This window comes from Cricetulus griseus, chromosome 3 (assembly GCF_003668045.3).
Source record: "Cricetulus griseus strain 17A/GY chromosome 3, alternate assembly CriGri-PICRH-1.0, whole genome shotgun sequence".
Taxonomy (NCBI): Eukaryota; Metazoa; Chordata; class Mammalia; order Rodentia; family Cricetidae; genus Cricetulus; species Cricetulus griseus.
In genome coordinates this window covers 115,891,570-115,919,284 of record NC_048596.1, presented here as the reverse complement: position 1 = coordinate 115,919,284, position 27,715 = coordinate 115,891,570, and the positions used below count along the sequence as shown (strand labels likewise).

Below are 27,715 nucleotides of genomic sequence, written 5' to 3'. Positions count from 1 at the left end.
CAATACCAGGCTCTCCCAGTATCCTAGAAGCCTCAGTCTACAGGTCCTCTGCCTAGAAGAGAAGGTGGTCGCAGAGGCAATGGCCTCTAGGGGGATCATGGCTGGGCTCCCTGTAGGAGGGTCTCAGAGTAGTCCAGAATACTCCCATTGCCACAGTTCCTGCCTCCAGCCAAGTCTGGGTTTGACTGCGGTAAACTGCATTCATTTCTGATCATCACTTCAGCACAACAGAGACGATGCATGATTCAACAGGGCTCTGAACTCTGCTGTGGGGTTTGATTAAAACACTAAATTCTGTTCATATGTTTAATTGAACAAATGTTTATTAAGCACCTATTGTATACCCAGCACTGTGCTAGGCACCCTCCTGCATCTGTTCCCACAGCATAAGCATATGCTCCGAAATAAAAACAAAACAAAAACCAACCAATCAACCAACAATGACAGAAGAAGAAGAAGAAGAAGAAGAAGAAGAAGAAGAAGAAGAAGAAGAAGAAGAAGAAGAAGAAGAAGAAGAAGGAAAGAAAGGAAGGAAGGAAGGAAGAGAGAGAGAGAGAGAGAGAGAGAGAGAGAGAGAGAGAGAGAAAAGGAACACTGTCGCAACCACACAGATCAGGGGAGAATGGGGCACAGTGGGCACAAGTGATTTCCTGTCTGTAGGCACACCCCAAAACATCTGGGTTTTATTCTCTCTGGATAAGTCTCCACTACATGGTTCCTTTCAAGTAGGTATGTTTGACCTACAGCCTGAGGGCCACATGCAGCCAAGGATAGCTATGAATGTGCTCCAACACAAAATAGTAAACTTACTTAGAACACTCTCTTTTTTGACAATTATTTCTTTTGGGGTAAGTCAATTATGTCATCCTTGAGTGTGAACTTTGTGGATGATGGTGTTGTGTCACAACATCAAACGGTCAGATACATCTGCTAAAGCATCACAATGCATACTGGGAAAAGATGCTCCCCCCATGTGCCCATGGCCTAGAATCTGCCAGAGAGTCACCACCCTGAATGCTACTCAGTAGAAGGCGCCCAGTGGCCTGTTGTAAAGGATATTGATACTTAGATTAGAAAAGACTTCCCCCACCCCAGTTCACAGGGTTGCAACAGCCCTTAAAAAAGATATAAACATCCCTGCCCTGACTTCGTAAACGGCTAAGGTAGACCAAGTTCTGGATTCCTGAGTCAGAAGCTCCCAGTTGTCCACAACCTCACAAGGCCAGAGAAGCGAGAGATTTTCTATTCTGGAGGAGTGAGTGGACGGCGCAACTGGTCTGGAGACAGACAGAATGCACCTGCATTTACAGAAGCAACACAAATGGAGAATGTCCTATGCCTACGTCATCTCACACACACACACTTGCGACTCATGACCTAGGCTCATGACCTAGGCTCCCTCCGCGTGGCCTAGTTATCTGTGCCTAACTTGGAGAGTCCTCGGCGGAAGTCATGGAGGTCATCAATCTTTCCGTCCAGCACCTCAAGGAAGCTCTTCAACTCCCCCTTCAGGTGGCGCTGTCGGTATTTACTCTCCTCGATGTCCGTCTTTAGAGACCGCACTTTGTCTTCTAAGTTTTGATTGTCTCTTTCTGCCGCCTGACAAGACAAAAGGGAGAAGGGTCTGGAAGACAGTGGCGGATGGAGCTGCCACTCAAACCAGCAGTGTCCTGAAGTCAGGAAGGAAGCCATCTTGTTCGTGATGCCATTCCTTTCCTGCTGGTTCTCCAGAAGGAGGATTAAAAGTGGTAGATGACCAACAGCTGGCCTGAACACCCCAAGCTGCAATGCAGAGTCCTGCTCAAGGGGCTTCACAAAGATTCCAGCAGAGAAGCTCTGAAATCTGGACCCCAGACCTGGAGTGGTCGGTGGAGACCACCTTTCATTTATATCCTACACCAAAGCCAGAACAAACTGGGACAGTGAACATGGCTTGCTTCTTTGGCTCCACAAGAGCCCTCCTTGGACTCTAGCTGACCTCCAGCCCTTTGTGAGGAAGGACTTTTACTGCCATATAAGAGCATTATTCTGTGGGCATAAACTAGGACTTTCTTTAACATGTGCTTTGAAACTGGTTATCAATACAGTCCTGGGCTGTGCAATTCAAAAAAGCGTCCCTTGTATGTATCAAGGGGCCTAAAGTGAGGGGGCCCCTGAGGGTGAAGAAAAACCAGCAAGCTGATACTAGTGAAGTAGGGCCAGTCTAAGGTCAATACCCAAAATCACAGCTGGGGAGAGGACAAGGTGAACTTGTCCCTGACCCTATATATCCAGGCTACCCATGGGCCCCTTTCCTAGTCAGCTGTGGTTCTGCAGAATTTTCTGTGGGCAAGAAACAGTCACCCACACTCTGGTTGTGCACAAGACCCTTTGTGTAAGTAGGGAAACCAAAAATCCCACCACCATTGAGGCAGCCCCGGGTGCCGGTGACACATAACCACTAGACCTTTGTGAGTGGAAACCCACCTTTGTCCCTCCTCGATGTAAAATGGAGGGAGAGTGGAGAGATTGAAAACATGCCAGTTACCTCGGGACCAACTCACATCCCCTTACCTCTAATTTCTCAGAGACATATTCACACTCGGACATGAGCTGAGGTATGATTTCACTTTGTTTTCGGAGATCTTTCAACTCCTGGGGGAGACAGAAAAAATTTTAAACACACACACACACACACACACACACACACACACACACACACGTGCGTGCGATTGCGCTATGATTAAAAACAGACTCTTGCAAACTGCTGAGCTGTGTGTACACTGGTGAGTGCTGTTCTCAGAGCCCATCTTGCTCACATGAACAACAATGGAGGAATGCCCTTCTGAAGCATCGGATGACTCTGAGGGTGTGGTACATTAATTAGATGCATCACTGCATGAAATCTGTCCACACTGTAAATTGCTGTTTTGTAGTGGGGGAAACTGAGGCCTAGGAGGTTTCGTTAACTTGCCCACGTCCCAGTGTTGTGTGCTTAACTTTCTGCCTCCCAGAATATAAACGACTGTGAGAATGGAAATTCTAGTGGCATGAGCCTGACAAGAGAATGCCTCTTCTGCTGGAGGATGACCTTTTAGACTGTCCAGGGATTCTGGTAAATCTCCACACCTCCCCCCCCTTTTTTTTTTCTTCTCAGATAGCATCTTATTTATCTTGATGAAGACGGCCTTCGAACTCCTGATCCCCCTGCTTCTATACCTGAGCTCTGGGATTACAGTGTGTACCACCATGGTGGGTTTCCATGGTACTGGGGACCAAACCCCAAGGCTTCATGAATGCTAGGCAAGCACTCTACCTTCTGAGCTACACTCGCCACCCTCAGTTCACTCTAGAGTGTCATAGATACAATACTGCAAGGGGCAGCGGGAGACTTTGGCTCACAGAGGTCGACATACAAGGCCAGGGTCACAGGGCCCGCTCGGAGCTCTCCACTCACCATCTCCTTTTCTCGGAGCTCTGACTCCAGCTCCTCAATCCTGCTCTTCAGCTGGGTGTTCTTCTCCTTCTCCCTGTTTATCTCGCTGCACTGCTCTTCCAGCTGCTCAATCTTAGGGAACATGACAATTCGGGTGAGGATGCTAGCTTAGTCATTAAACATGAGCTGGCCACAACTTTTTTTATGCTTTCGTTTCAAATGAGCCATAAACTACCCCACTTCTATACTGTCCACAAACAGGCACCATGCAGCTCCCCTGAGCTGTCTGCCCACAGCTTGCCTGAGATTTGTTACTTAATCCAGTAGGGCCAGTAAGTCATGAAACCCAGTCTATGTGCTGGGATTATGGATTTCTCCTGTGGCCACATGGAAGTAGATTCAGGATTGCTTTCTGTATCTGTCACAGGCCAGGTGTCTCCTGAATTGATCTGCTTTCCCCAAGACTGGCTTTGACATCATTTTAATCATGCTCTGAATTCCTTGGTTTCATCTCAAGCGTTGAAGATGACCGAGTAGGATTTAGCAACGCTACTGGACAGGAAATCAAAGACATCTCAACCACTGCATATCAAGATAAGCCCACCCACCGTTACTCACAGAAGGGTCCTGGCTGGGGAGCAGTGTACAGGGGTATCGCCTTCAAGACTGACTAGTAAACCCCTGGGCTGCATCTTTTCATGGGCCTGACCTTGCAAAAGGGCTAGCCAGGCAGAGTGGGAGTACAGAGCCCTCATATACTGACTCTGTCATGAGTTGCTCAGCATTTCTTGGAAACCAAAATGTGTGAGCAGAGTGGATGAGGAGTGGAGCCAATAATACAATCCAAAGCAGACACACTGCATCACCACACTCAGACAATGCCAGGCTTTGACATGAGGCATCTCCTCAGTGGTAGCTGCCACGACCCTGGGGACCTGTACCCTCCGCCCCACTGAAACCGATGATCCCAACTCCTATCTGCAGCCTGGGAATCAAGCGCTCCAAGAGCTCATCCCAGGGAGGTCCACACCTTCCCAGGCTCTGGGTGACATCACCCCACACCTCAGTGTTGCACTTGGCTATTGCACTCAGACTAGAGTAAGAAAATCAGCTTTTTGCTTGAAAAGGAGCAGCAATCGATCCCTCTGGCAGGCAGATCAGCCAGGGCTCAGACAGGAACACGCAAAGTCAGCAACTGGCCCCGTGCCCTGGCTGTCAGCATGCTCATCATGGGGACTGAAAATGAAAATGACATGAGGCGGCTCTTCGGGCAATTAGCACTCAAGGAAGGTGGTGAGTGGGGCTCCACCACAGTGGCTTTGCCCAGGCCAGTCAGGGCAAGGGTGACACGTGGGTCAAGGGACAGGTCCCTGAAACCCTGCACTTACGGAGCATTCTCTGAAGCCCCGTGGACTCACACATTATACAGTCTAAAACCTGAGAAGCTCCCCAGGGCCATCTGAGCACCCCAAATGACCACATCAATGCTGCAGAACAACAGGTAAGAGTGACTCCAGGGCTGGTTACAGGTTACCACAGAAAGCATGGCAGTTGGCGCCCACCATTCTCCTCGTCAAACATATACTCCTGTTTTTGTTCCCAGATTTACATTTTTAGAAATAATGATTTGGATGGGAGCAGGGTTTCTGTAGAAACAGACTCTTCAGCATTCCCAGATCAATTTTACTCACTTATCCTTGGGTTCCCTTTCCGCCACTGGAGAGTCCAAGCCACAGAGATGCTAAAGGAAGCTCACCTAGAGCAAAGGCCGGCCTGGGAGGAATATGGGGTTCTGTTCACTTATCTCTTTCTTAGCAACAAGAATTCAAAGTCACTAATTTATATCATTGACCTCCTACTAAGAAAGACAGACAGATGTTCAACGAGGAGACAAAAATGTCTTTCTCCTGCTCGTGGGGTGAGGGCAGAGTGAGAGGGAGGCTGAGGAGAAGAGAGGAAAGGGCCTTGAGCCGCCCATCTCCTGCTGGCCAGGCCTCTGTCCCGATGCCTGCTGGAGCCCACCTTGCTACGGAGCCGGTCATTCTCATCTCGGCAGATGGAGAACTGCTTCTTCCACTGCTCCACACTGGCTACGGACTCCTGCAGGGCTGTGGTCAGCCGGGCATTGCTCTCCCGCAGGGTCTGCAGTTCAATCTCCCACTTCTTCACATTGGCAGCACTGTAGGGGTGACGAGTGATGACAGAGTTTAGGAGTGGTGTCCCTCACACTGCACCTCCATTAGCTGGGGAATGGGAACTCTATCACTCCTCTGCTTACCCCAAGCTCAAACTCTTGCCTACCAGTCAGCACCAACTGAACTGATTTCTCTTTCTAGTGTGCACATGTCACCTTACCCAGTTCTTTTCTTAAAGGGATGCCTTGAAGTGGGGCCGGGATAGCTCTGTTCTTAACTGCACAAACAGCATCCTGTTTCACCTTTGACCTCTGTGCTCAGAGAAGACCCTTCCAACAAACAGGAAGCAGGGTTCCCTCTGTCAGCACTCCCTTCTGTCCCCTTTCATTTCTGTTCAGATAGTTGCAGCACTGAATGTGACCTGAGGCGAGGGAGCAGTCAGGACAAACCCATAGAAAGTTCTGTTGGCAATTGAGTGACAGCTCATCCTGTAAGGAGCTTGTTGCACAGGCATGAGGACCTGTGCTTGATGTAAAAGCCAGGGGCAGTACTGTGTGTTTGTTATCCCCATGGTGGGAGGCAGAGGCAGGAGGATCTCTGGGACTTGTTGGCTGTACAGTCTAGATGATTGGTGAGCTGTAGGTTCAGTGAGAGACCCCATCTCACAAAAACAAACAACAAAAACCAAAAAACCAACCCCAAACCAAAACAAACAAAAAACCAGACCACACCATAAACAAACAAAACGGGAGCTAGGCACAGTGATGTACATCTTTAATCCCAGCACTGGATAGGCAGAGGCAGGTGGAGCTCTATAAATTTGAGGCCAGCCTGGTCTACAGAGAGAGTTCTGGAACAGCCAGAGCTACAGAGAAACCCCATCTGAAACAAAACAGAATAACAAAAAAATGGGGCTAAAAGGTGGCTCACTAGATAATTAGATTGTTATGAAAGCAAGATGACCAGAGTTCAAATCCTCAGTACCCATGTAAAAGCTGGGCATAGACAGCCACATGTGCCTATAATCCCAGCTTTGAGAGGCAGAGACAGACAGACTGCAGAGACTAGATGGTGAGCCAGCCAGCCAAATGGTGAGATTCGGATTCCAGCAAGAAAGCTTGACTCAAAAAATAAGGTGAAAAGTGACAGGGGAAGACACCAACACCCCCCTCTGGTTTCTGTATGTACATGTAGGTGCATGCCACCCCACATGCATGCACATACATGCCCCACACACGCAGACACACACAGTAAATCAGTCTCGCTCTCCTCAGACACATACAGTAATTTGGTATCTGTGTCTGTCTCCAAGGCAGGTGATTCCTGAGGAACATACAATGTTGACTTTTGGCCTTCACATGTATGTGCGTGCTCGCGCGCGCGCACACACACACACTCACACACACACACACACACACACACACACACACACACACACACTAGTTCAAATGCATGCACACTTGCACACACAGAAACATGCACACACATACACAAAGAACATTTCTACCCAGCTGAGGAACGTCCATTTTCTAATGACAAAAGAAGACATTTTAAATATATACACTTATCTACCTGAACACTATGTTATCTTTCTATATACTGCCTCATGAATCTATAATGTGATTGGGAAATGCATGCTTTAGGTTTTAAATGCCACACTGAATTAAAAAACTCAGTAAACTGTCTTTATCTGATGAATTTTAGAGGTGACGACAGAGAATTATGCTGATTTAGGGGAATGGCTTCATGGCTATTCCTTTAACTTGCTTTTCTGAACTTGGAGTGGAAAACATTTATTTTGGGGAGTTGGATATTTTCATCTGGGCATCCCACTGTGACTTAAACAACCAAAAATAGGTAAGAAAGGGGACTGGTCAGCTTTGTCTTTGAAGCACCTAAAGAGAGCCAGCATCCAGACACAGGAGGTGGGCTCTAAAAGCCTCTTATGCTTTCTGCGATTTCTAGGTCAGCTCACAGGAACTAAGTTCCAAATGGCAGCCAGGATGCTGAGCCAGGGCAATGAATGGCAGCCCTTTTGGGGGCTCCAGCTGGGGCTGGAGCTGGGCTGGGCTGGACTGGGCTGGGCTGAAGCTGGCTGCAGAGGGAAGTGAAAGCAATGCCATAATGGGAGGCACAAAGGCTTGCTTCAGCCATGTGACCTCAGGCAGGGAGCTACTTTACTAATTGTGTCTAGTTTCCTCAACAGGCCAGTGGGGGAATTTAGACAGGACAGGCCTGAAGGCGACATAGCTCTGACATGAGAAGTCTGGTGAGAGTAGACAACCTTCTTAGCCACAAGGAAGAGACTGGGGGCATCTGGCCAAAGCCCTCAGCCAGGTGAGCAGAGTAATTCTGAAGGTGCCAAGCCAGTCCTGAAGACCCAGAAACACAAGGATAGCTTGTGTTGCCATTTAAAATTTAAGTCTCCTTGATATGCCTATGGGGATTGTGTTAATGTACAGAACCACTTAGAAGAAGCCAATACCCTCGAACCTGTGTTTGAAGCGAAGGATTGCCGACTCTGATTTGATCATCATGTAATTTTATTCATTTAATGTCACACTGTATGCAATAAATATGTAGAACTATATGTTAACTTATAATGCTTTTTAAAGATTTGTGTTTTTATTTGTGTGTGTGCCACATGTATGCTGGGGCTCTCAGAGGTCAAAGGAAGAGCTGGATCCCCTGCAGCTGGAGTTACGGGCAATTATGAGCCAAACAATGTGGATTTTGGCAATGAAACTCATGTTCCCTGCAAGAGCAGCAAGCACTCTTAGCCCTTGGGCCATCCCTCTAGTCTCCATAAACTTTCCCCCATAGATATTCTTAAAAATAACAAATAGTATATTTTTGTGTTAAAATTATTCATTTGTGACCCTCAAAAATCATCTTAAAGTGATGAGTGTTTATGATCCCAGAATTGGTGGAGCAGAGGCAGGAAGACCAGGAATTCAAGATGACCCTCAGCTATGGAGTGAGTTCCGGGCTTACTTAGGCTAAGATCCTGTTTCAAAACAACAACAAAAACCATTTGCTTCCTGTCCTCTTGGACATTTTTACCAACTTTATCCCCATGCGCTTTATGGTTCTAGTTAACTTTATAAAGGAAACCTCTTTTTCAAATGGTATCCTATCTTTTTATATATAGGAGTATTTTTGATTTAGTGTGTGATTTCATATAATTTTTCATAGTCTTAGATTTTTTTTTAAAGCAGAACTGGAGTTTATTGAGGGGCATTTTTTGGGGGGGGGGCGTTTCAAGACAGGGTTTCTCTGTGGCTTTGTAGCCTGTCCTGGAACTAGCTCTTGTAGACCAGGCTGGTCTCAAACTCACAGAGATCCGCCTGCCCCTGCCTCTTGAGTGCTGGGATTAAAGGCGTGTGCCACCACCACCCAGCTATTGAAGGGCATTTTTAACACAGACCTGAAGCACAATGGTTAACAGAAAGGCACAGGGCATACTTCAGAGAGCGTGTGTGGGCTCTTCAAAGAGAGCTGACATTTCTTAGGGTTTTATATACTTCTCTTGGGTGTTTAACTCTTTCTTCTCATAGATGAATAAATGATGAATGTTCCTCTTCAAAAAACAAAACACAGACCCTCTCTCTCTCTCTCTCTCTCTCTCTCTCTCTCTCTCTCTCACACACACACACACACACACATATTTATATCCTCTACACATACTTCTTCACACTAACACACTCACACCACTGACTGACACTGGTTGGCCTGACAGATGGTGAAGCCAACTAGTCTTCCTCCTGCAACCAGGAGGTAAAATGTGATGCTTTGAGCAGGACAGTCTTCTCTTCCAGTTCCTGAGACCCTACCAGCAGGAAAGGCTTCCAGGAGAAGCAGAGCATAAAGAACAGAGGGTGTGGATTTGGAAGCAGCCTCACCTCTGTGTCAAAGCGATCTTCAGTTTGTCATTCTCAGACTTGAGGTGTGTGTCAGCTGGACTCGCGTGTGAGGCCTTCTCATCATCTGTCCCATTGACGCTGGATGCCTGAGTGGAAGATGGGGTTTCACACCCAGATTCCTGGCCAAAGTGAATTATCTTCACATGTTACTACTTGTCCTTACACTGGCAGCAACTTAGGCATAATGAAAAAATGTGTTTATGAGTCTGGACAAACCGACTCATTGAGCCAGAATGCGGTGTAGACTAATCAGCAAAAAGGCTAACCAAGACAATCAATCCCAGGGCCTAAAGGCCCTGAACACACCAAACAGAGTTCATAAAGTCTGCGATTTACTGACAAGATAATACCTGGGGCCACCACTTGGAGCTTTTAAACTCAAACTTTATGTCCCTATTTTCTGTTTCAATCCCTGCCAAGCTTGACTATTTGGTCTTCTTAGATACCCAGACAGAAGTTACAATTGTCAAAGGGACTGCTATAAACAACAGAGAGCCTGAGGAGCAGTGAATCCATGAGGATACAGAAACAGTATCAGAAACAGAAATGACGTACAGATCCCGGCTATGGAGCATTATAATCAACATATTTATTAAAAACAGAGGAACCAGACACGGTGTTTGCTGGCTTCAATACTGCTTAGCATTCTTATGAATATCCTGAAGTGGTTTTTTGTAATAAAACAAACCACCAGGAGGAAAAACCTCATCTATTCTTGAATAAGATCTTAGATCTTATTTAGCTTCCAATAGGCACAAAGGCAGCAGGAAGAGAATAATGTATAAATTTGACTAACTTAAATTTCTGCATTATAAAACAGGCATCATAAACAAAATTAAAATGCAAACAAAACCCCAGGGAAAATATGTGCAGCAGGGCAGGTATTAAAAGTGAAATTTAAAGATCTTTTCCATGCTGAAAATCCCTTGGGTCATTTTTTAATTAAAATTAAAATTTTATTTATGTGTGTGTGTGAGAGAGTGTGTGTGTGTGTGTGTGTGTGTGTGTGCACGTACACACACGCATGCATGTGCAGATAAGTATGTGGAGGTCAGAGAACAAGTTTCAGGAATCCATTCTCTTCAGCTGCAGCTACCTTGGACTTAACTGACATCATTCAGTTCATCGGGCAAGTATGGCAAGATGGGCCTTACCTGCTGGGCCATCTTGATGGCCCAAGAGCCCTCAATTTTTAGTTATAAATTGAAATAGTTTTAGATGTATTCAGATTTCCTTTAAAAACATGGGCCAGGGAGCAGAAATAGGGGCCATAACAAAACAACTGGTTATTGAGGTTCATTATACAATATAAGCCCAAAATGTCCACATATATTAAAAACGTGCAAAACCAGCAGCTGTGGCTGCCTGACCAAGCCCTGTTTAATGATCTGATCAAGCCAGTCATTAGTCCAGCATGGAGGGTGGAGTGTAAGAGCCTCCATCCCTAACCGAGGAGCTACTGACAGATAACGGCTTCTGGAGGAGGGAGGATCAGTTTTCTGATTCTCAAGGGCATGATCCCTGGTAGGTCAGCCATGCTCCAGTGGACAGTCTCACACCCAAAGTATAAGGGCAGCACAAATTGGACTTGGTGGGTGGGAGGCAGACAGAGAAGGGAAGAGAGGAAGGGCAGACAAAAGTTGGGAGGGGGTAGAGTGGATATGGGGGGAGTTGGGGATGATTATGATCAAAATACGTTGCATGAAATTCTCAAAGAATTAATAAAAATATTGTATTACATATTTAATGGTATATTAAAACATGTAAAGCCCTTAGGAAACAATCTATAAATACTTTTAACTCTTTTAAAAAGCTATTGACATAAGAAGAAATACATATAACCAATAAGCATAAAAACATTTAATCTCTCTAGAAATGGAAAAAACCAATGGTGAATACACTTTTAATCTGTGGAATCAACACATTTTCTTAGTGAGGGGTAGGAATAAGTCATGATACAAACTGGAATGTTCTTTGGGAATTAAAGCAGATTTGAAAGTGAATACTGAAGACCAGGAGGAAATGATCATGACTTACAAAGTATTTTCTTAAAAGGTTAAAAGTAGTAGTACAAAAAATGTACCAGTAAGGTAAAAATAAAATTATATACTTTCCAATACTACCAACCTATCTTTCAATGGCAATATAGCACACCGTCTGTGCTTGTCTTCCAATGGTGGAGTTTGAACTCGGGGCCTTGTGCTTGTTGGGCAAGAATTCTACTACTGAGCCTAGCCAAACTGCGGGTGGGCTTTCTTTCTTTCTCGATTGTATGCTATGTTTATTTCTTTAATAGTCACACACAGAGAGAACCTGTAAGTATTTTGGTAATGCAGCTGTATAACAGTTTTAAAACTTGGTCAGAGTGTTCATTCATGGAAAAGGTTCAGGAAAATAAGGAACTGATTGTTCAGAAAAAGAAAAACAGACAATAAAGTATCAGCAACAAGGAATAAAAACTAAGGCTTAATATCTTTTTAGGTACATTTATCCAACAAGATAATCATAGAGCAAAATCTTTAAGATAAATTCGGACATTTAAATTTAAAGGCATCAGTATAAAAAATGTTGTATTTCAGAATATTTTCTTTTTTGGTTTTTCGAGACAGGGTTTCTCTGTGGCTTTGGAGGCTGTCCTGGAACTAGCTCTTGTAGACCAGGCTGGTCTCGAACTCACAGAGATCCATCTGCCTCTGCCTCCCGAGTGCTGGGATTAAAGGCGTGTGCCACCAATGCCCGGCCAGAATATTTTCTTATATTTCAGAAGAAGACTGTGTTAGAACTCTCTCCTCCAGGAACCATTTCTGTAATTTCAAACATGCCCAGGGGCATGGAGGCTAGAGAGATGGCTCCGTGGTCAAGAGTGCATATTACTCTTCTAGAGGACCCCTAGGTCCTGCCTGTGTGGATCATCCCAGCCACCGAGTCTGCCGGCAAAGCCAGGGCCCCGGCAGACTCTCACCATGAGTGATTCTGAGGGTTCTCCTGCTCACAGCTCTCCATCTCCACCTCTTTTCCTTACTTCCTAGGCTTCGGCTATTCTGTTTGGCTCATGGTCAGTGTTGAACATGACTATTTCAGGTCCTGGCCTTCTGGTTCTTTCTTGGAGCTGTCCCCTCCAGCCAGCCCTTTCTTTTTTTGCACCACAGCTACCCAGGCCAAGCCATTCTTCTCCCAGCAAGCAGCCTCCTGAGACACATCCTGCAGTACACTTACACCACCCTCATGTCAACTCCGTATCAGGAGCCATAGAGCAACTCCGATGTCTGCTGACCACCTAGTTAGTGAAACTGATGACAAATAACAGGAATTCCTGCTCTCGCAGCATCTCCAGACTTTATCCCCATACTCGATGCAGAAGGGTGCAGATATCCAGGTTATTAGGCTCAGCCATCATGCTTATTCCAAATCTCACGTCTGCTCCTGGAGGCTCCCTTTCCCTGTCCCAACCCATAAGATGGTCAAGTCTTCTCTCACCAACAAAGACACCAGGTACACTAGTATTTTTAGATCTCAGGTTAAATGGCTCCTTTATAGCCATTATTATCACACTTTTAAATGGACAGACTACTCAAGTCCTGGCAAAGCCAGATCTCTTTGGACTTAGAGCTTGAGGAATAGCACCTCCCACCTGTCTGTCAAGCATTTCCCCTAGTGAGCAGGAGGTGCCTGCAGCATTGAAGAGCATCCCACCATAGACTTCCCAACAGTCAGTAAACACTGTCCCACCACTTATACTGCCTGTCCTCATAGTTGCTAGACTCTGAGAGAGCACAGCACTGTCCCTAACCTAGCATGATGGGCCTATATAGACACTGTGCACTAACCAAGCCCCGCCTCCTCTTGCAATACTGGCACAAAGCCTGGTCTTGAATAGGCGAAGTAAGCATTCTATCCACCATGCTACTCCCTGACCTTTAAACAGAGGGACTGCATAACCTCTTCCCAGTCTGGGGACTATTGATTGTGTCAAGAATACAGTACTACACCTGAGAAATTCCAAAGTCTCATAAAAACATGTCACTTCACTTCAGTAAGAGCGGACTAATAGTTGAAAAATGCCTTCAGAATATCCTGCTGTTAAAATTACCAATTTCTTGCCAAGAGTGACAAGGAATAAGGAATTGCAATTACTGATCACACTCATATTCATTTCAGGGACAAATTACTTACTTGGGAATGATTACTTGAGGTCTCGATTTTCTCCTGGGACTTGTCTCTGGCTAGCCTGGCAGCTTCTTTTACCTCCTGGAATTTCTCTGCAAACTGAACATGCAGAACAGTTATTAGGACTTACTTTAATCTTATTCCTGGCCATATGCAGTAGTCACCTTTATTATTTTGTATCCATTTTAAGCCTATAAATTCCGTACAAATCTCAGAAAATCTTTATCTGTCTTTAAAAGAAAACAAAGATAAGAAACCCCTTTTTCCAATAAACACTATTGGCCAAGGTCAGACTGGAAGCAGTTTCAAAGTTACTGATGCTAGCTAGATGCAGTAACTAAGAAAAAGCACAAATCTGAAACCCTCTGGTTAATAGTACCTAATGCAAAGGTGACACAGAAATATAGCTCTTGCTGGTGAAACCCACAGAAACAGCTGACCTGAACAAGGGAGAACTCTTGGTCCCCAGACTGATAGCTGGGAAACCATCATGGGACTGATCCAGACCCCAGGAACATGGGTGTCATTGAGGAGACCTAGGAAATCTATGGGGCCTCTTGTTGGATCAGTACTTATCCCTAGCATAGGAATGGACTTTGGGAGCCCATCCCACATGAAGGGATACTCCCTGAGCCAAGACATAAAGGGGTTAGCCTAGGCCCTATCCCAAAGAGTAAGACAGACTTTGAAGATCCCCTATGGAAGGCCTCACCCTCCCTTGGGAGCAGAAAGGGTATGGGATAGGTAGGGTGTTAGTTTGGGGGTAGGGGACAGGGAAGGAGGAGAGGGGAAGGGACCTAGGATCGACATGTAAAATGTCATTTTCTTTCTAATTAAAATGAAAAAATTAAAAAAACATGGATACATTAAACTCTAAAAAAAAAAAGAAGGAAGAAAAAAAAAAAAAGAAAGAACCCATGGGAAAGTCCAAACTCCATTGAAGGAATCAAGAACTTGGAAGTTAATGGCATGCAAAGGGAAAATGAGGCTGGGTTCAGTGGTGCATACCTGTAACCCCAGAATTTGGGAGGCTGAGGTGACAGAATTAAAAGTTTAAATCCAGCTCATGCCACAGAAAGAGGTCCAGGGCAGCCTGATATAAACAATTAGACCCCTACAAGCAGCAGCAACCACAAAACAAACACTTAAAATGTTGGGGGGTAGTTTGAGGTACAAAACAGAAAAACCGAAATAAATAGCCTATGGTTAGATCTTTAATTATCACATAATTTGCTTTTAAATACTTTAGCAAGAAGGACAAAACGTGACAAAATGCTAAGTGATGGTTAATCTTCACTATCAGCCTGAATCAATTTGTAACTCCCTAAGAGACACACTTCTTTGTAGGCTATGAGGGTGTTTCCAAAGAGGTTCAACTGAGGTGGGAAGATAGACCCTGAATGTAGATCCCATCCTATAGGCTGGGATCTGAGAATACATAAAGGGAGCGGGTGCCGAGCACTGGCATTTGCTTCTCTGTTTCCTGTCTACAGACTCAATAGGACCAGCCAGCCACTCCCTGTCTACAGATGCAATGGAACCAGACTACTCTGATGAACCCCACCATTAAAAGATGAGCCAAAAGAAACCCTTCTTTAGGTTGCTTTTATCACAGCACTAAGAAAAGAAACCAATACAATGAAAACTGAAATCTGGGTGATAAGTGCAGTATTTACTGGTCTATGTTCTCTATTTTTTAAAATGTTTTAGTATCTCCATAATTTAAAAAATCCCAAAGTCAGGGCTAGAAAGATGACTCACAGTTAAGAGCACATACTGCTCTTGTAGAGGACCTGAGTTTGGTTCCCAGCACACATGTCAGATGGCTCACAACCACCTGCAACTTCAGCTCGGGGACCCAACACCCTCTTCTGGGGTTTCTGTGCACTCTATTCGGTGCACAAACCCACCCTAAGACTTGCATATACACATAACTGAAAGGAAACACTTAAAGAATCTTTTTTAAAATGTGGTGATATATTGTTTATGGCCTAATAAAGCTTGCTTGAAGATCAGAATGCAAAACTAGCCATAGAGGCTGGGCAGTGGTGGTACACACCTTTAATCCCAGCACTAGAGAAGACTGTAAGACAGGAGCTCAGGGTCTCATGCAGACTACAGTTGCCAGCCACGCTGAGGACAGGATTGCCCCAGCTTTGGTAGAGGTGAGAACTCTCCAATGGTGGTTGGCTACTTTGCTTTTCTGGTCTTTAACCCCATTTCTGTTTCTGGGTATTTATTTATTTATTTATTATTGTTATTCATGCTACATAAAAACCCTAAAGTCACAGGAAAATCCTACCAGTTACTGGCTCATAGTCACTGACTAGTAAGGGGACTGAGTTCACACAGCAGTTTGTTGTCAGTGCAGAGAATGGTTTGATAGATAATGCTGGTATTATAAACCAGGGGAGAGCACTGAGAAACAAGAAAAGCCTGAGTGCTCATTTGTGCTCATTTGGGGTGAGCACAAGCTCCCTTCTCTGAGCAGCACTGGGAGCCCTGTCAGACAGTAGGTGCTGGCAAGCCCAGAGTCCGGCCCCAACAGGTGTAAGCAGAAGAGCACATTCTTCCTGGTGCAGCTTGCGCCCCCTGCAGGCCTACTAACCAAGCTGCAGACATGGGGCTTCAGACTTGATCACTCCAGAGCTGTCAAAAGAAAATCACTTTATCTGCTTCTTAAAACACTCGGGCTGGAGAGATGGCTCAGAGGTTAAGAGCACTGACTGCTCTTCAAGAGGTCCTGAGTTCAATTCCCAGCAACCACATGGTGGCTCCCAACCATCTGTTATGAGATCTGGTGCCCTTTTCTGGTGTGCAGATATTCATGGGAGCAGAATGTCGTATACATAAAAAATAAATAAAAATATTAAAAAAAAACACACGAGACTCGCCAGGTGTTGGTGGCGCACGCCTTTAATCCCAGCACCTGGGAGGCAGAGGCAGGCGGATCTCTGTCTGTGAGTTCAAGGCCAGCCTGGTCTGTGAGTTCGAGGCCAGCCTGGTCTCCAGAGGGAGTGCTAGGATAGGCTCCAAAGCTACACAGAGAAACCCTGTCTTGAAAAAAAACACACACACACAACACACACACACACACACACACACACACACACACACACACACACACACACACACACACACACGAGACTCATCAGTGAGAATGGAGGATGGCGAATACCCTCTTTGGGGAACTCCTGGTGAGGAGAGGCCCTTCTCCTTCTGGTAAACTGCTTCCCCTCCCCCACCCCCATCCCAGACACAGTGTGTTTATTCCTGAATGGACGAGCTTTCCTGCCTACTGAGATAGGGAACAATCACGTCGAAGACTTGTTCCCTCTCCACAAAGGAACTCCAAGTTTGTGAAGTATTTTACTTACATTCAAACAGACACAAACTAAAAAGGAATTTTCAGAAGACAAAAAGGCTTTAAACTAATAAAAGAGGAGAATGAAGCTGGAGAGATGGCTTAGCTGTTGAGAGCCTTTGGTGATCTTGCAGAGGGCAGGGGTTTGGTTTCAGCACCCACATGGCTGCTCACGACCATTTCTAGTGTTAGTTTTGGTGCATTCTGATGCCCTCTTCTGGCCTCTCTGGGCACTGCATTCAGGTGGCACAAAACATAAAATAAAAAATGAATAAATCTTCAAAGTACTATTTATAAACAAAAGAATCCCTATCAGATACATTTTGAAGAAATGCTCACTTAAAATATACTATAAGCTGAGCATGGTATTTCATGCCTATAATCTCAACACTTGAGAAGCTAAGAGGCAGGAGGATTACCCAGAGTTTAAAGCCAGCCAGCCTTGGCTATACAATGAGTTCTAAGCCAGCCTGGACTATAGTGTGACACCCTATCTCAAAAAAAAAAAAAAAAAAAAAAAAAAGCCCACAAAAACAAAAACAAAACCCCAAAACAACAACAAAAAATAAGTAAACACAACAAATCTGCAGGTTATCAGTTGATACAGGGTAGAGCAGAGTGAGCCTTGAGAACTGGGTCCTATTTGCTGAACAAAAATGAGCTTACAGGAGGAGGGGAACGGCAAATAACAGGGAAGCTTATTCAGCTATGGTAAGTAGGAAAGTGTGCTGAGGGCCCCTGGTGAGTTAAAAGGCAGCTAGGAGAAAGACCAACCTTAAAAAAGCCAGGCCAGGGTGCAAACAGAATCAAGCATTTATCAGACTGCTGCTTGAGGGATAGGAGAGTAATTTTCTAAACTTGGAGGCCATGGAAGAAAATCACAGACTTGTGACAAGGGTGACTATACAAAGCCTTAGAATGAAGAAATAAAAACCAACAACAAAACTAAACAACAATAAAATCCCCTAACTCAGAAGGGAAACAACAGCCAGGGAAAATGCTCTTAGCCACAATAGGACAACACACACACAAAAGACTATTATTTTTTTTTAACAGAGTTTGTACAAGATAAAAAGAAAAGATGAAAATGCCAATAGGTGAACAGCAAAATTCATGAGTGAAAATACAGCAAATAAACAATCTATACAGAGGATTGTTCCGCCTGGCTGGAAATCTGAAGCAAAATAATGAGTTACTGTTCTGTGCCTGTAAAATTAGCACACACTAAATACAATCATAAACCCCGGTGCTGGCAAGATCTTTCTGGTAGCATGTTTTGGTACAGCCCCACTGAGAAGCAATTTGGAAGCACATATTGTGAGTGACAAAAATATTCATACCTACTGATGCAGTGATATCACTTCTGGGGAACTGCAGAGAAAATAATTGAGAATATGAAAAAAGGGGCCTTCAATATAAAAATCATAATCCTAACATTATCAACAATAATGAAAAACTGGAAACGACCCAAGGCCCTGTGAGGCTGATGGGAGAACCATCCTTTCACAGCCTCCAACTACCGGGAGAGCACAGCCAGGCACGGAAGTCCCCAAAAGATTATTTTCTGGTGGAAACCACCTCTGGGCCTAAAGCGTTCTAATATTTCTCCTTTATTATATTAAAAAGAAGATATACTTGTCAGCTTGTAAAAATACTGTTAATTTTTTATCATTATTGCATCTGTGTGTGCATTAGGCAGTCAGAAGACAGTCTGGAAATCAGTTCTCTCCTTCCACTTTTATGTGGGTCTCATGGATCAAACTTAGGCTATGTGGCAAAGGCCTTACACCTGCTGAGCCACCTCGGAAGCCCTAAAAGATGTTTTTAGAACCTATGGTCTCATCAGTCATGAACACTGAGCATATAAACTTTGTACATGCATATATGTACTCATCACATCTTTTAAAAATGAACTGATATTGTCTATCTCATTTGTAACTACTTTTAAAATTAATAATATTCCAAGCATTTATATGATCTTCTACTAAATTACCTTAATTGCTGTATAATATTATCCTGAAGGACACACTGGGCTATTTAATCAATTTCCTTTTTTTTTTTAAATACAGGGTCTCACTATGTAGACCAGGCTGGCCTGGAACTCACAGAGTTCTGCCTGTCTCTCCCTCCCAAGTGCTGGGAATAAAGACATACATCACCACATCCAGCTAGCTAGTTTCCTTACATTGGATTTTCTAGTTTGTCTCTTTTTTCTCTGATCTTGCAAGAAAATCCCTATAGTAGCTGCATCTTGCTATGAATATTTCCTTACAGTTTCCTATAGTGAATCTCATGGATCAAAGGCTATCAAAACAGTGTTTTCTGAAATATATTGCCAAACACTCGGCTTGCTTTTTAAAATTCTGAGGTCATTTTCTAAAGTTGCAATGATTTTAATCAAAATTATCATCATTCATGAAAAATGAGACTATTACCACTATCTTATGTGTCCCTGCTTTGAGGTGGGGGTCTACCTGGAAGACCTGATTCCTACTGCTTGCCTACTAAAAACTGAGTATTTTACTTCCTATTAGCTTAGCAGAATCTCACAGTTGTCTGGGACTGTGAAAAGGAATGGGAGTGGTCTAGGTTGATCATGGCAACCTACTTTACTATTTATTGTGTTTTGGTGTGGTGGGCTGAGGACCCAGGCTGCTGGGGAGCCAAAGATGATGCCTGTCCCAGTATGTCTCAGGAAAGTGCTGGGCACCACCCTCACCTCCCTTCCTTCTGCTTTCTTCCTTGAATGCATATGCGATGCGTACAGCTTGAGAAGAAAGACTGACAAAAAAGTAAAACAAACAAAATAAAAGGTGGCAAACTCAGATCCAACAGCATGGAACCTGGGTGTCTCAGTTACTGTTCAGACCCTGGAGGAAGCACCATGACCAAGGCCACTCGTGAAAGAAAGCATTTAATTGGGGACTTGCTTACAGTTTCAGAGGGTTAGTATATTACTATCATTGGGGGGGGGCATGACAGCATGCATGGTTCAGAGACAGAAAGTGAGCAAGATATGCCGGGCCTGGTGTGACCGTGAAACCTCAAAGCCCACCCCCAGTGACATACTTCCTCCAATAAGGCCACAACTCCTAGTCCTTCTAATCCTTCTCAAACACTGCCACTCTCTGATGACCAAGCATTCAAATATGAGCCTACAAAATCAAAAACACCAATGACAGTTTATGCTGGAGAGGATGCGGAGAAAGAGGAACACTCTTCCACTGCTGGTGGGAGTGCCAACTTGTACAGCCACTTTGGAAATCTGTATGGTGACTCCTCAAGAAAATGGGAATCAGTCTACCACAAGATCCAGCAATTCCACTCTTAGGCATATACCCAAAAGAAGCACATTCATACAACAAGGATATCTGTTCAACGGTGTTCATAGCAGCACTATTTGTAATAGCCAGTAACTGGAAGCAGCCTAGATGCCCCTCAACCGAAGAATGGATGGAGAAAATGTGGTACATTTACTCAATGGAGTACTACTCAGCAGAAAAAAAACAATGGAATCTTGAAATTTGCAGGAAAATGGATGAAACTAGAAGAAACCAATCTGGGTGAGGTAACCCAATCACACAAAGACAAATATGATATGTACTCACTCATATGTGGATTTTAGACATAGAGTGAAGGATTACCAGCCTACAATCCACACTGCCAGAGAAGCTAGTAAACAAGGAGGACCCTAAGAGAGACATACATGGTCCCTTGGAGAAGGGGAAAGGGTCACCATCTCCTGAGCAAATTGAGAGCATGGGAAAAGGGGGGAGGGAACTAGGAGAATGAGAAGGGAAGAGGATGGATGCAGAGGACATGAGGGAGCAGAAAGATTGAGTCAGGGGAAGAATAGAAGATAACAAGAATGGAGATACCATAATAGAGAGAGACATTTTAGGTTTACAGAGAAATCAGGAACTAGGGAAATGTCTGGAGATCTACAAAGATGACACCAGCTAACAATCTAAGCAACAGAGGAGAGGCTACCTTAAATGCCCTCCCCTGATAATGAGATTGATGACTGACTTATATGCCATCCTATAGCCCTCATCCAGCAGCTGATGAAAGTAGAAGCAGACACCCATAGCTTATCATCGAACTGAACTGGAATCCAGATGCAGAGAAGGACTAGTTAAGAGCAAAGGGGTCCAGACCAGGCTGGTGAAACCCATAGAAACAACTGACTTGAACATCAGGGAACTCTTGCTCCCCAGACTGATAGCTGGGATACCAGCATGGGACTGATCCAGACCCCAGGAACATGGATTTCATTGATGAAACCTCAGAAATTTACAGGACCTCCTGTAGTAGTTCAGTATTTATCCCTAGCATAGGTGTGGACTTTGGGAGCCCATTCCACATAGAAGAATACTCCCTGAGCCAAGACACACAGAGGTGGGCCTAGGCCCTATCCTAAAGGATATGATAGACTCTGATGACACCCTATGGAAGGCCTCACCACCCAGGGGGAGCAGAAAGGATATGTGATAGGTAGGGTTTTAGTTGGGGGGGGTGGGGAGGGCGGGAGGGAGAAGGGAACTGGATTGTCATGTAAAGCAATCTTGTTTCTAATTCAAAAAAAAAAAAAAAACTGAAGCAAAAACAAATATGAGCCTATGGGGTCCATTCTTACTCAAACCACCACACAGTGCCATGTAGGAAGAGGCCCTACAGATTTCTGCAGCTAGTTTGACTCCAGAATGTTTACACCTAGCTTTGACCTGCCTTTGTGAATTGCTACCCTGTCTCCTGTTCCTGTTTGAAGTCTTATCTGAGAGATTCCTAGGGTTCAAAGACTATGCAAACTTGGTTGGGAAAAACCCCAGCACACCAGTGGTATTCCTTGCGTTTGACATTGTCCCTTTGAGAGACTCAGATATGATGTTTTGGGATATGGAAATGAACTTGCTAAAGGTTTAATTGGATAACAATAAAAAGCCCTGGGCAAAGGGAGATCATCTTAGTCTGCAAAAGGCTGAGTCCCCCTGTTGTTGGAAAGGCTAAAATCGTCCCTAGAGCACCTCTGCCTTCATTCCATGGACCAGCGTGAACCCACACCCATTCTACAACAGTGTCAGCAACAGCCTGTCTCAGGACTTCTCCTTGCATAAAAAGGCTAATCCTATAACGTTTAAGCACTGTGATTATTGTTTTCAGTTACTTGCAGCCAAAAATACTCTAACTAAAACATATTAGAAGAATGTCTGATAGCCCTAAGATAGAAAATTGGCCTTTAATTCAGACAACTGGGTGACAGGAGGCTGGGTAATGCTCTTATGACTATACATTATTAATAAAGGGAATGCCAGAGGATATTATATGGATTATAGATTAATTTTATTTAAATTTTGTATCATGTTTATTTATTGTGTGTACACATATACCATGACAAGCATGTGGAGGTCAGGGGACAGCTTTCTGGAGTTATTTCTCTCCTTTCACCATGTGGGTCCCAGGGGTTGAATTCAGGTCATTAGACTGATACCCAAAACAACCGAGACATCTCATTGGGCCCTGACCTAGTTTTGTTTTTGTTGCTGAGGTTAAAATACTCTTACAAAAAGCAACTTATGCAAGAAAAGGTTTATTCTAGCTCACAATCTCATGTTATATTCTACCACTGTGGGGAAGTCACAGCATCTGGAGCTTGAAATTCCTCTTTCTATCCACAGACAACAGCAGAGAGAAATGAATGCTCACTTGCTTGTGGTCAGCTCAATTATCCCCACTCTTACACTGCATAGGACCTGCTGCCAAGGGAATGGTGCTGCCCACAGTGGACTGCCGTCCTTGTTCTATAGGACAACCCCCTATAGACATGCCCACAGGCCAACCCAACATAGACAAGCCCTCATTGAGAGCCTTCTCAGGTGATTCTCCATTAAGTCAATGACAATTAAGATAATTAGCACACTCCAATTAAAGTACTGAAGCTGAAATCGAACACCACATAGGCATGTGGGTTGAGATGCATCCACCATACAGCAGTGAAAATTCTCTTTTGGGCAGTTCACCCTAATGGAAGAACATGTTTCCTCTGTCTGCAACGAATGGGAAGGAAGCAAGCCCAGAACGGTGGGCATGTGAGGTCAGAGGTCAGAAAGAATAAATGTTAATGACGGACTCACTCGCTCTTCTACCTGGTTCTACCTTTGTCTCTTCCCATGACCTCATCTTAGCAGAGAATGTACGCTCCGTTCCAACATTCCTCAGTAGGCTGAGTGAGTTATCGTGTCTTCTCCAGTGGACACACAGACCCCAATTCCATTCCAGGAATATACAGTTTTATTATTTTTGGAAAGCCTGTCTAAAGAGCAGAAAGATTCTGTGCGATACTTCCTGGGCTGTGGCTGCTGAGCAGTCCTTCTACGTGAGAGCTAAGAACAAGGTATCTATTTTCTTTCTGGGGGTTGGAGAGAGAAGTTCATATAAAGCACTCTTCAGTGAAAATGTCCACACTGGTGTTTCTTTGTCCTGCCCACAAGGCCTGATTACCGATCCCCCTGTAGGTCTGTGGGTGGCTGTGCTGAGAAGCCAGGAATATTCAGTCACAGCTGCCCTCCAGCATGCAAGCCTCAGGAACCCCTCAGGCCCAGGTTCCCTCTGTGCTACCTAATTGCCACTTGTCCTGGCTGCTAGCCTCTATTCGGGGCAATTTATCAGTGTGTGGTTAATCGGCCCCTTCAAAGAGAAAGGAAATGCTGATTTGAAATATTTTGGACAAAGGACATATTTGAGAGCTTGTTTCAGAAGTCTCTGTGATGATGGCGGGTCACAGTCACAGAGCAGAGAGGCCAGTGCTGCCAGAGACCAAGTGATTCAGGAAGACGGGACACTCCTCCTTAATAATAGGTTATTCTCTTCGTCTGGGAGGAACTGGAAGTAGCACAGTCAAGGTCTCTTCAATTCTCCAAGGCAGGAAGAACCGAACTCTCCTCTGTCCTACTTTTTGTTTGTAGTTTTCCTTTTGATCCTTTTCCACGGGTGTTTTCCCCTCTATCTGTCCTCACTACCTTGTCTCCTCTACAGAATGAAAGACACTGGACCAGGAAGCTATGAATGGTTCTTTCAGACTATCCCAGGCTCCAGAAACTTCTGGCCATAGACAGAAGCAGAGGTATGTGCTGAGATACAACTGGATGCTTCCCCACAGCCTGAGGCTCGAAGGTATCAGGAAGTTATGGGGGTGAGTGCTGGGTAAGATAAGGGGGATCCTGGCATCTCCTCTCCCCACCAGGCAGCTCTGTGGGTTGGAAACCACACGAATCCCTGCTCCATTTCAGATAGAGGTCCTGACCACTCACTCTCAGGCAGCATCACACCACACCTGTCCCACTCCCCACTGTAGAAGAGGGTGTTGCTGTCTTCCATCCATCATCATCCCAGAGTCTCAGCCTCCCTCCTGTCTGACCAAGGTCTGCCAATTAAAAAAAAATTATTTAAAATTCCCCACCTCTTACTCAACTCTTCATCAGCTGTACCCTGAAATGAATCCGACTCACTTGAAGAATATCTGAAATGCAAATCTGATCACTTGACTTTTTGGGTTTAAATCCTTCTATGGTCACAAAATAAAATCCAGAAATCCCAGCATGCCCTACAAAACCAGCCAAAAGCTGACTTGTAGCAGTCATGTCAGAGAAGACTTGGTGAGGTGCCTGCAGCTTCCCTCTGTAGCACATATTAAAGTGCCAGTGCTGGAGCTATGACTGCTTCTTCCTGCTGCTGGAATGACAACATGACACCCCTGGGGGCATGCCTTAGAACACCCTACTGAGCCAAGGACACCAGGAAAGTGGCCCAGCTTCAGATCTACACTGGACCCTGGAAAATGGTCAAGAGGTCAGAGGTATATGGGAAGGGAAGAAACGGAGTTGGGCAATTTTGTCACTAACTAGTGACAGACTTGGGGCTAGCAATGTCACCGGACTCAAGTGTAACCAGAGCCTAAAAACAGTCATATTTCCATGTGGCCGCCCCTTAAGAATCCCTACTCTTCAGAAGAGCATCTTTCAAGTCATGTAAGGGCTCTGCGGGTGCCCAGGTACAACCTCCTCAGGATCAAAAGACCTGGTCATAGTGCCAGAGGAAAAGGTGTCACATGGCCTACTCAAGACACATTCCTGCTCTCCATAGTCACCCTGACCTCTGACCCCACAGAGCATCCAGCTATTCATGGTGCAGCAGTGAGCATCTGAAGCACACGCTCCTGGAGAAGCTGGCCACACTGGGCCCCTACTTCACTAGGGATCATACTTCTGAGACAGCCATGCTTCGGCCAGCCCTGCTCCTCACACCTTCATCTTGTACCTTTTGTACCACATGCTGCTGCTGCAGACCTCGGGAGTCTGTGGAGATGGCAGCTTCTCAGATGCAGAGAAGCAGGAGTCTGGTGGCCAGGATGCTTTATCAAGCAGAGTTCTGCTGGCACTGTGCTTATCCCTACTGGAGTATCCCACCTTCCAGAGTCACAGTCCCCAAGTCCAGCAGAGTGGGATGGGGCGGAGGAGAGTCCCATCCTAGTCAGTGTCCTAGTAACTCAGTTACCCTTTTCATTGCTGTGACCAAACACCCAACAAGAAACAGTGTAAGGGAGGAAGAGGTCATAACTTAAAAAGGGGTGTGGATCATCTTGGCTGGGAAGGAAAAATCTGGCCACACCAAGAGTGGACAGGAAGTGAGGCCAACCTATAAAATCTCAAGGCTGGCTCCTAGAGACACATTTCCTTCACCAAGGTCTCACATCCTGAAGATTCCACAGTATTCCCAAACAGCATGAAACCAGGGATGACACATTTCATATCTTAACTATACCTGACCTCAACACTTCTGCTTCTTGCCCTGTGTTTCTGGACTCTGATAAGGAAGTTTTTCAGCCTCAGGAAATAATAAGGGGTCTAATGGATGCCCAAAATACCACCAGGCCAGTCGGGCTACTCGAGCTTCCAAGGGAACAGCATTTGTTGGAGATGAACTTCCTTTCCGCCATAGACCACTCAGTTTTCAAGAAGTCTGCTGTTTGAGAGAGGGCACCTCCTCCAACACAGCGCCACAGAGAGCAGCTAAGGGAGAGAGGGCATCCAACCACTCTCCTTACACTGCCGGGAGGGCACATGCCTTTGTTGTAATGCCAGGAGGGCACATACCTTTGTGAGTTGCTGCTCTGAAGAGAACCCCAAGCCGAACACTGTGTTGGCTCTGCTGTCAGCCCACTGGCCGAACTTCTGTGAGGTTTTGGTGAAAGTCATGTTCGGGGTGATGGTGCTGTTTATAATCACCTGCGGGAGACAACCCAAGGGAGACAGCATTAACTCTACAGTGGACCGTTTCTCCAGACACAGCCGGTGGAGACAGGGCACTTCCTCTGTCCTGTTGGGTTTGCTCCTGGGCTGTTCTGACCAGGGCAGACACACAACCACGACAAAAGGTAATTTCAGACACTTGACAACAGAAGAGTCTAAGATGGAATCTTTCACATTACTGATAGGAAAACCTCTCTCCTAAGAATGGTTTCCAAAACTGATATTTTATTGCCCCGAAGATACCAAGTACCAAAGTTTCTTTAAAGACTAGCCATGTGTACATTCCCAGGGGAACTGCCCTCTCCCCACCATACCCACCTCCCATTTGAAATCTAGCCAAACCAGTTAATACTTCCACCAGCAGTGGGGCCTTTGCTTCCGAGGGGAAGGAGGAGATTCTGACCTGGGGAGTAGGTAGAGGGCTAATTAATAAATAGACTAGTCATACTGGTGAGAGCAGGGAGACCGGAGGGGTTGGCACAGGAGCCTGATGCTGGGCCGTTACCTCCCTTGACCTCAAATGAGAAAAGAAGCAGAGAGACCACAAACCCTGGGAGAGAGAGAGGGTCATGTGGAGCATATGTTTCTACTTTGTATTTCTGGTTAACAGAATCGCCGCCGTGAAGTGTATGTCCAATGTGAGTGAATGAATGAATGAATGAATGAATGAAATGAATGAATGAATGCAGCACGTATCAGATGGCTCCTGGGTCAGTCATATCCATATCCTTAGGGGTTCCTTGAATGCCAGTAGATAAAAGTTAACTGGAGTGTAACACACAGGTCCAAGTCTTGATCCTAACAGGCTTTCCCAGAGTTGGTCACACTAAGATAGGTCTTTAAAACAAAACAATTTCTAAGCAATTTTTCATAAGATATCTCATCTAAACTTATCTTTAAAGAAGGAGACACTGAGGTTCAACAAAGTCAAGTGGCTTGTCCAAGGTCATGATAGCAAGTGTAGATGACTGGGAATGTACTGCTCTCAAAGTAGTGGTTAATGGACTTTTTTTTTAAAGATTTACTTTTTATTTTTCATTATGTATACTGTTGGGGGAAAGGGTGTGCCTGTGAGTGTAGGTGCCCGCGGTGTTGGGTGCCCTGAAGCTGGAGAACAGTGGTTATGAGCCACACACATTATGGCTGCTGGGCATTGGAAGCAGGCCTGGAGGAAGGGAAGATGTTCCTAACACTAAACCGTTTCTCCAGGCCCCAATCTGGGCATTTTTAATTGATCTGTTTTCTACTTCACTGATGTGGCTGGTTAATACAGTCTATCTGCTGTTACATTATCCACTCAGTGCCTTGTGTGTGGGGAGTGGGGGAGTGAACAAAGAAGGAAGGAGTTTTAATTAGTTACCTGGTTTTGCTCTGTAGCTTCTCCTTTTTCAGTCTCCCCAGTTCTG

General features: G+C 45.0%; 1 protein-coding gene across 2 annotated transcripts; it reads right to left on the bottom strand.

Annotated features, from left to right (window-relative positions):
• Positions 1 to 501: 501 nt before the first annotated feature.
• On the bottom strand, positions 502 to 26,285 carry Homer2 (homer scaffold protein 2). 2 transcript variants are annotated; one of them, XM_035441364.1, is made up of 7 exons: positions 26,154 to 26,285; positions 13,647 to 13,739; positions 9,453 to 9,592; positions 5,438 to 5,594; positions 3,437 to 3,547; positions 2,554 to 2,634; positions 502 to 1,599 (listed from the first exon to the last, which is right to left on the bottom strand). In XM_035441364.1, exons 1-7 carry the CDS (start codon positions 26,253 to 26,255, stop codon positions 1,411 to 1,413), a joined length of 873 nt encoding a protein of 290 aa, XP_035297255.1. In that variant the 5' UTR covers positions 26,256 to 26,285; the 3' UTR covers positions 502 to 1,410. The 2 variants fall into 2 exon arrangements, with proteins under 2 accessions (XP_035297255.1, XP_035297256.1); XM_035441365.1 differs by having other exon boundaries at positions 9,453 to 9,559.
• Positions 26,286 to 27,715: the final 1,430 nt, after the last annotated feature.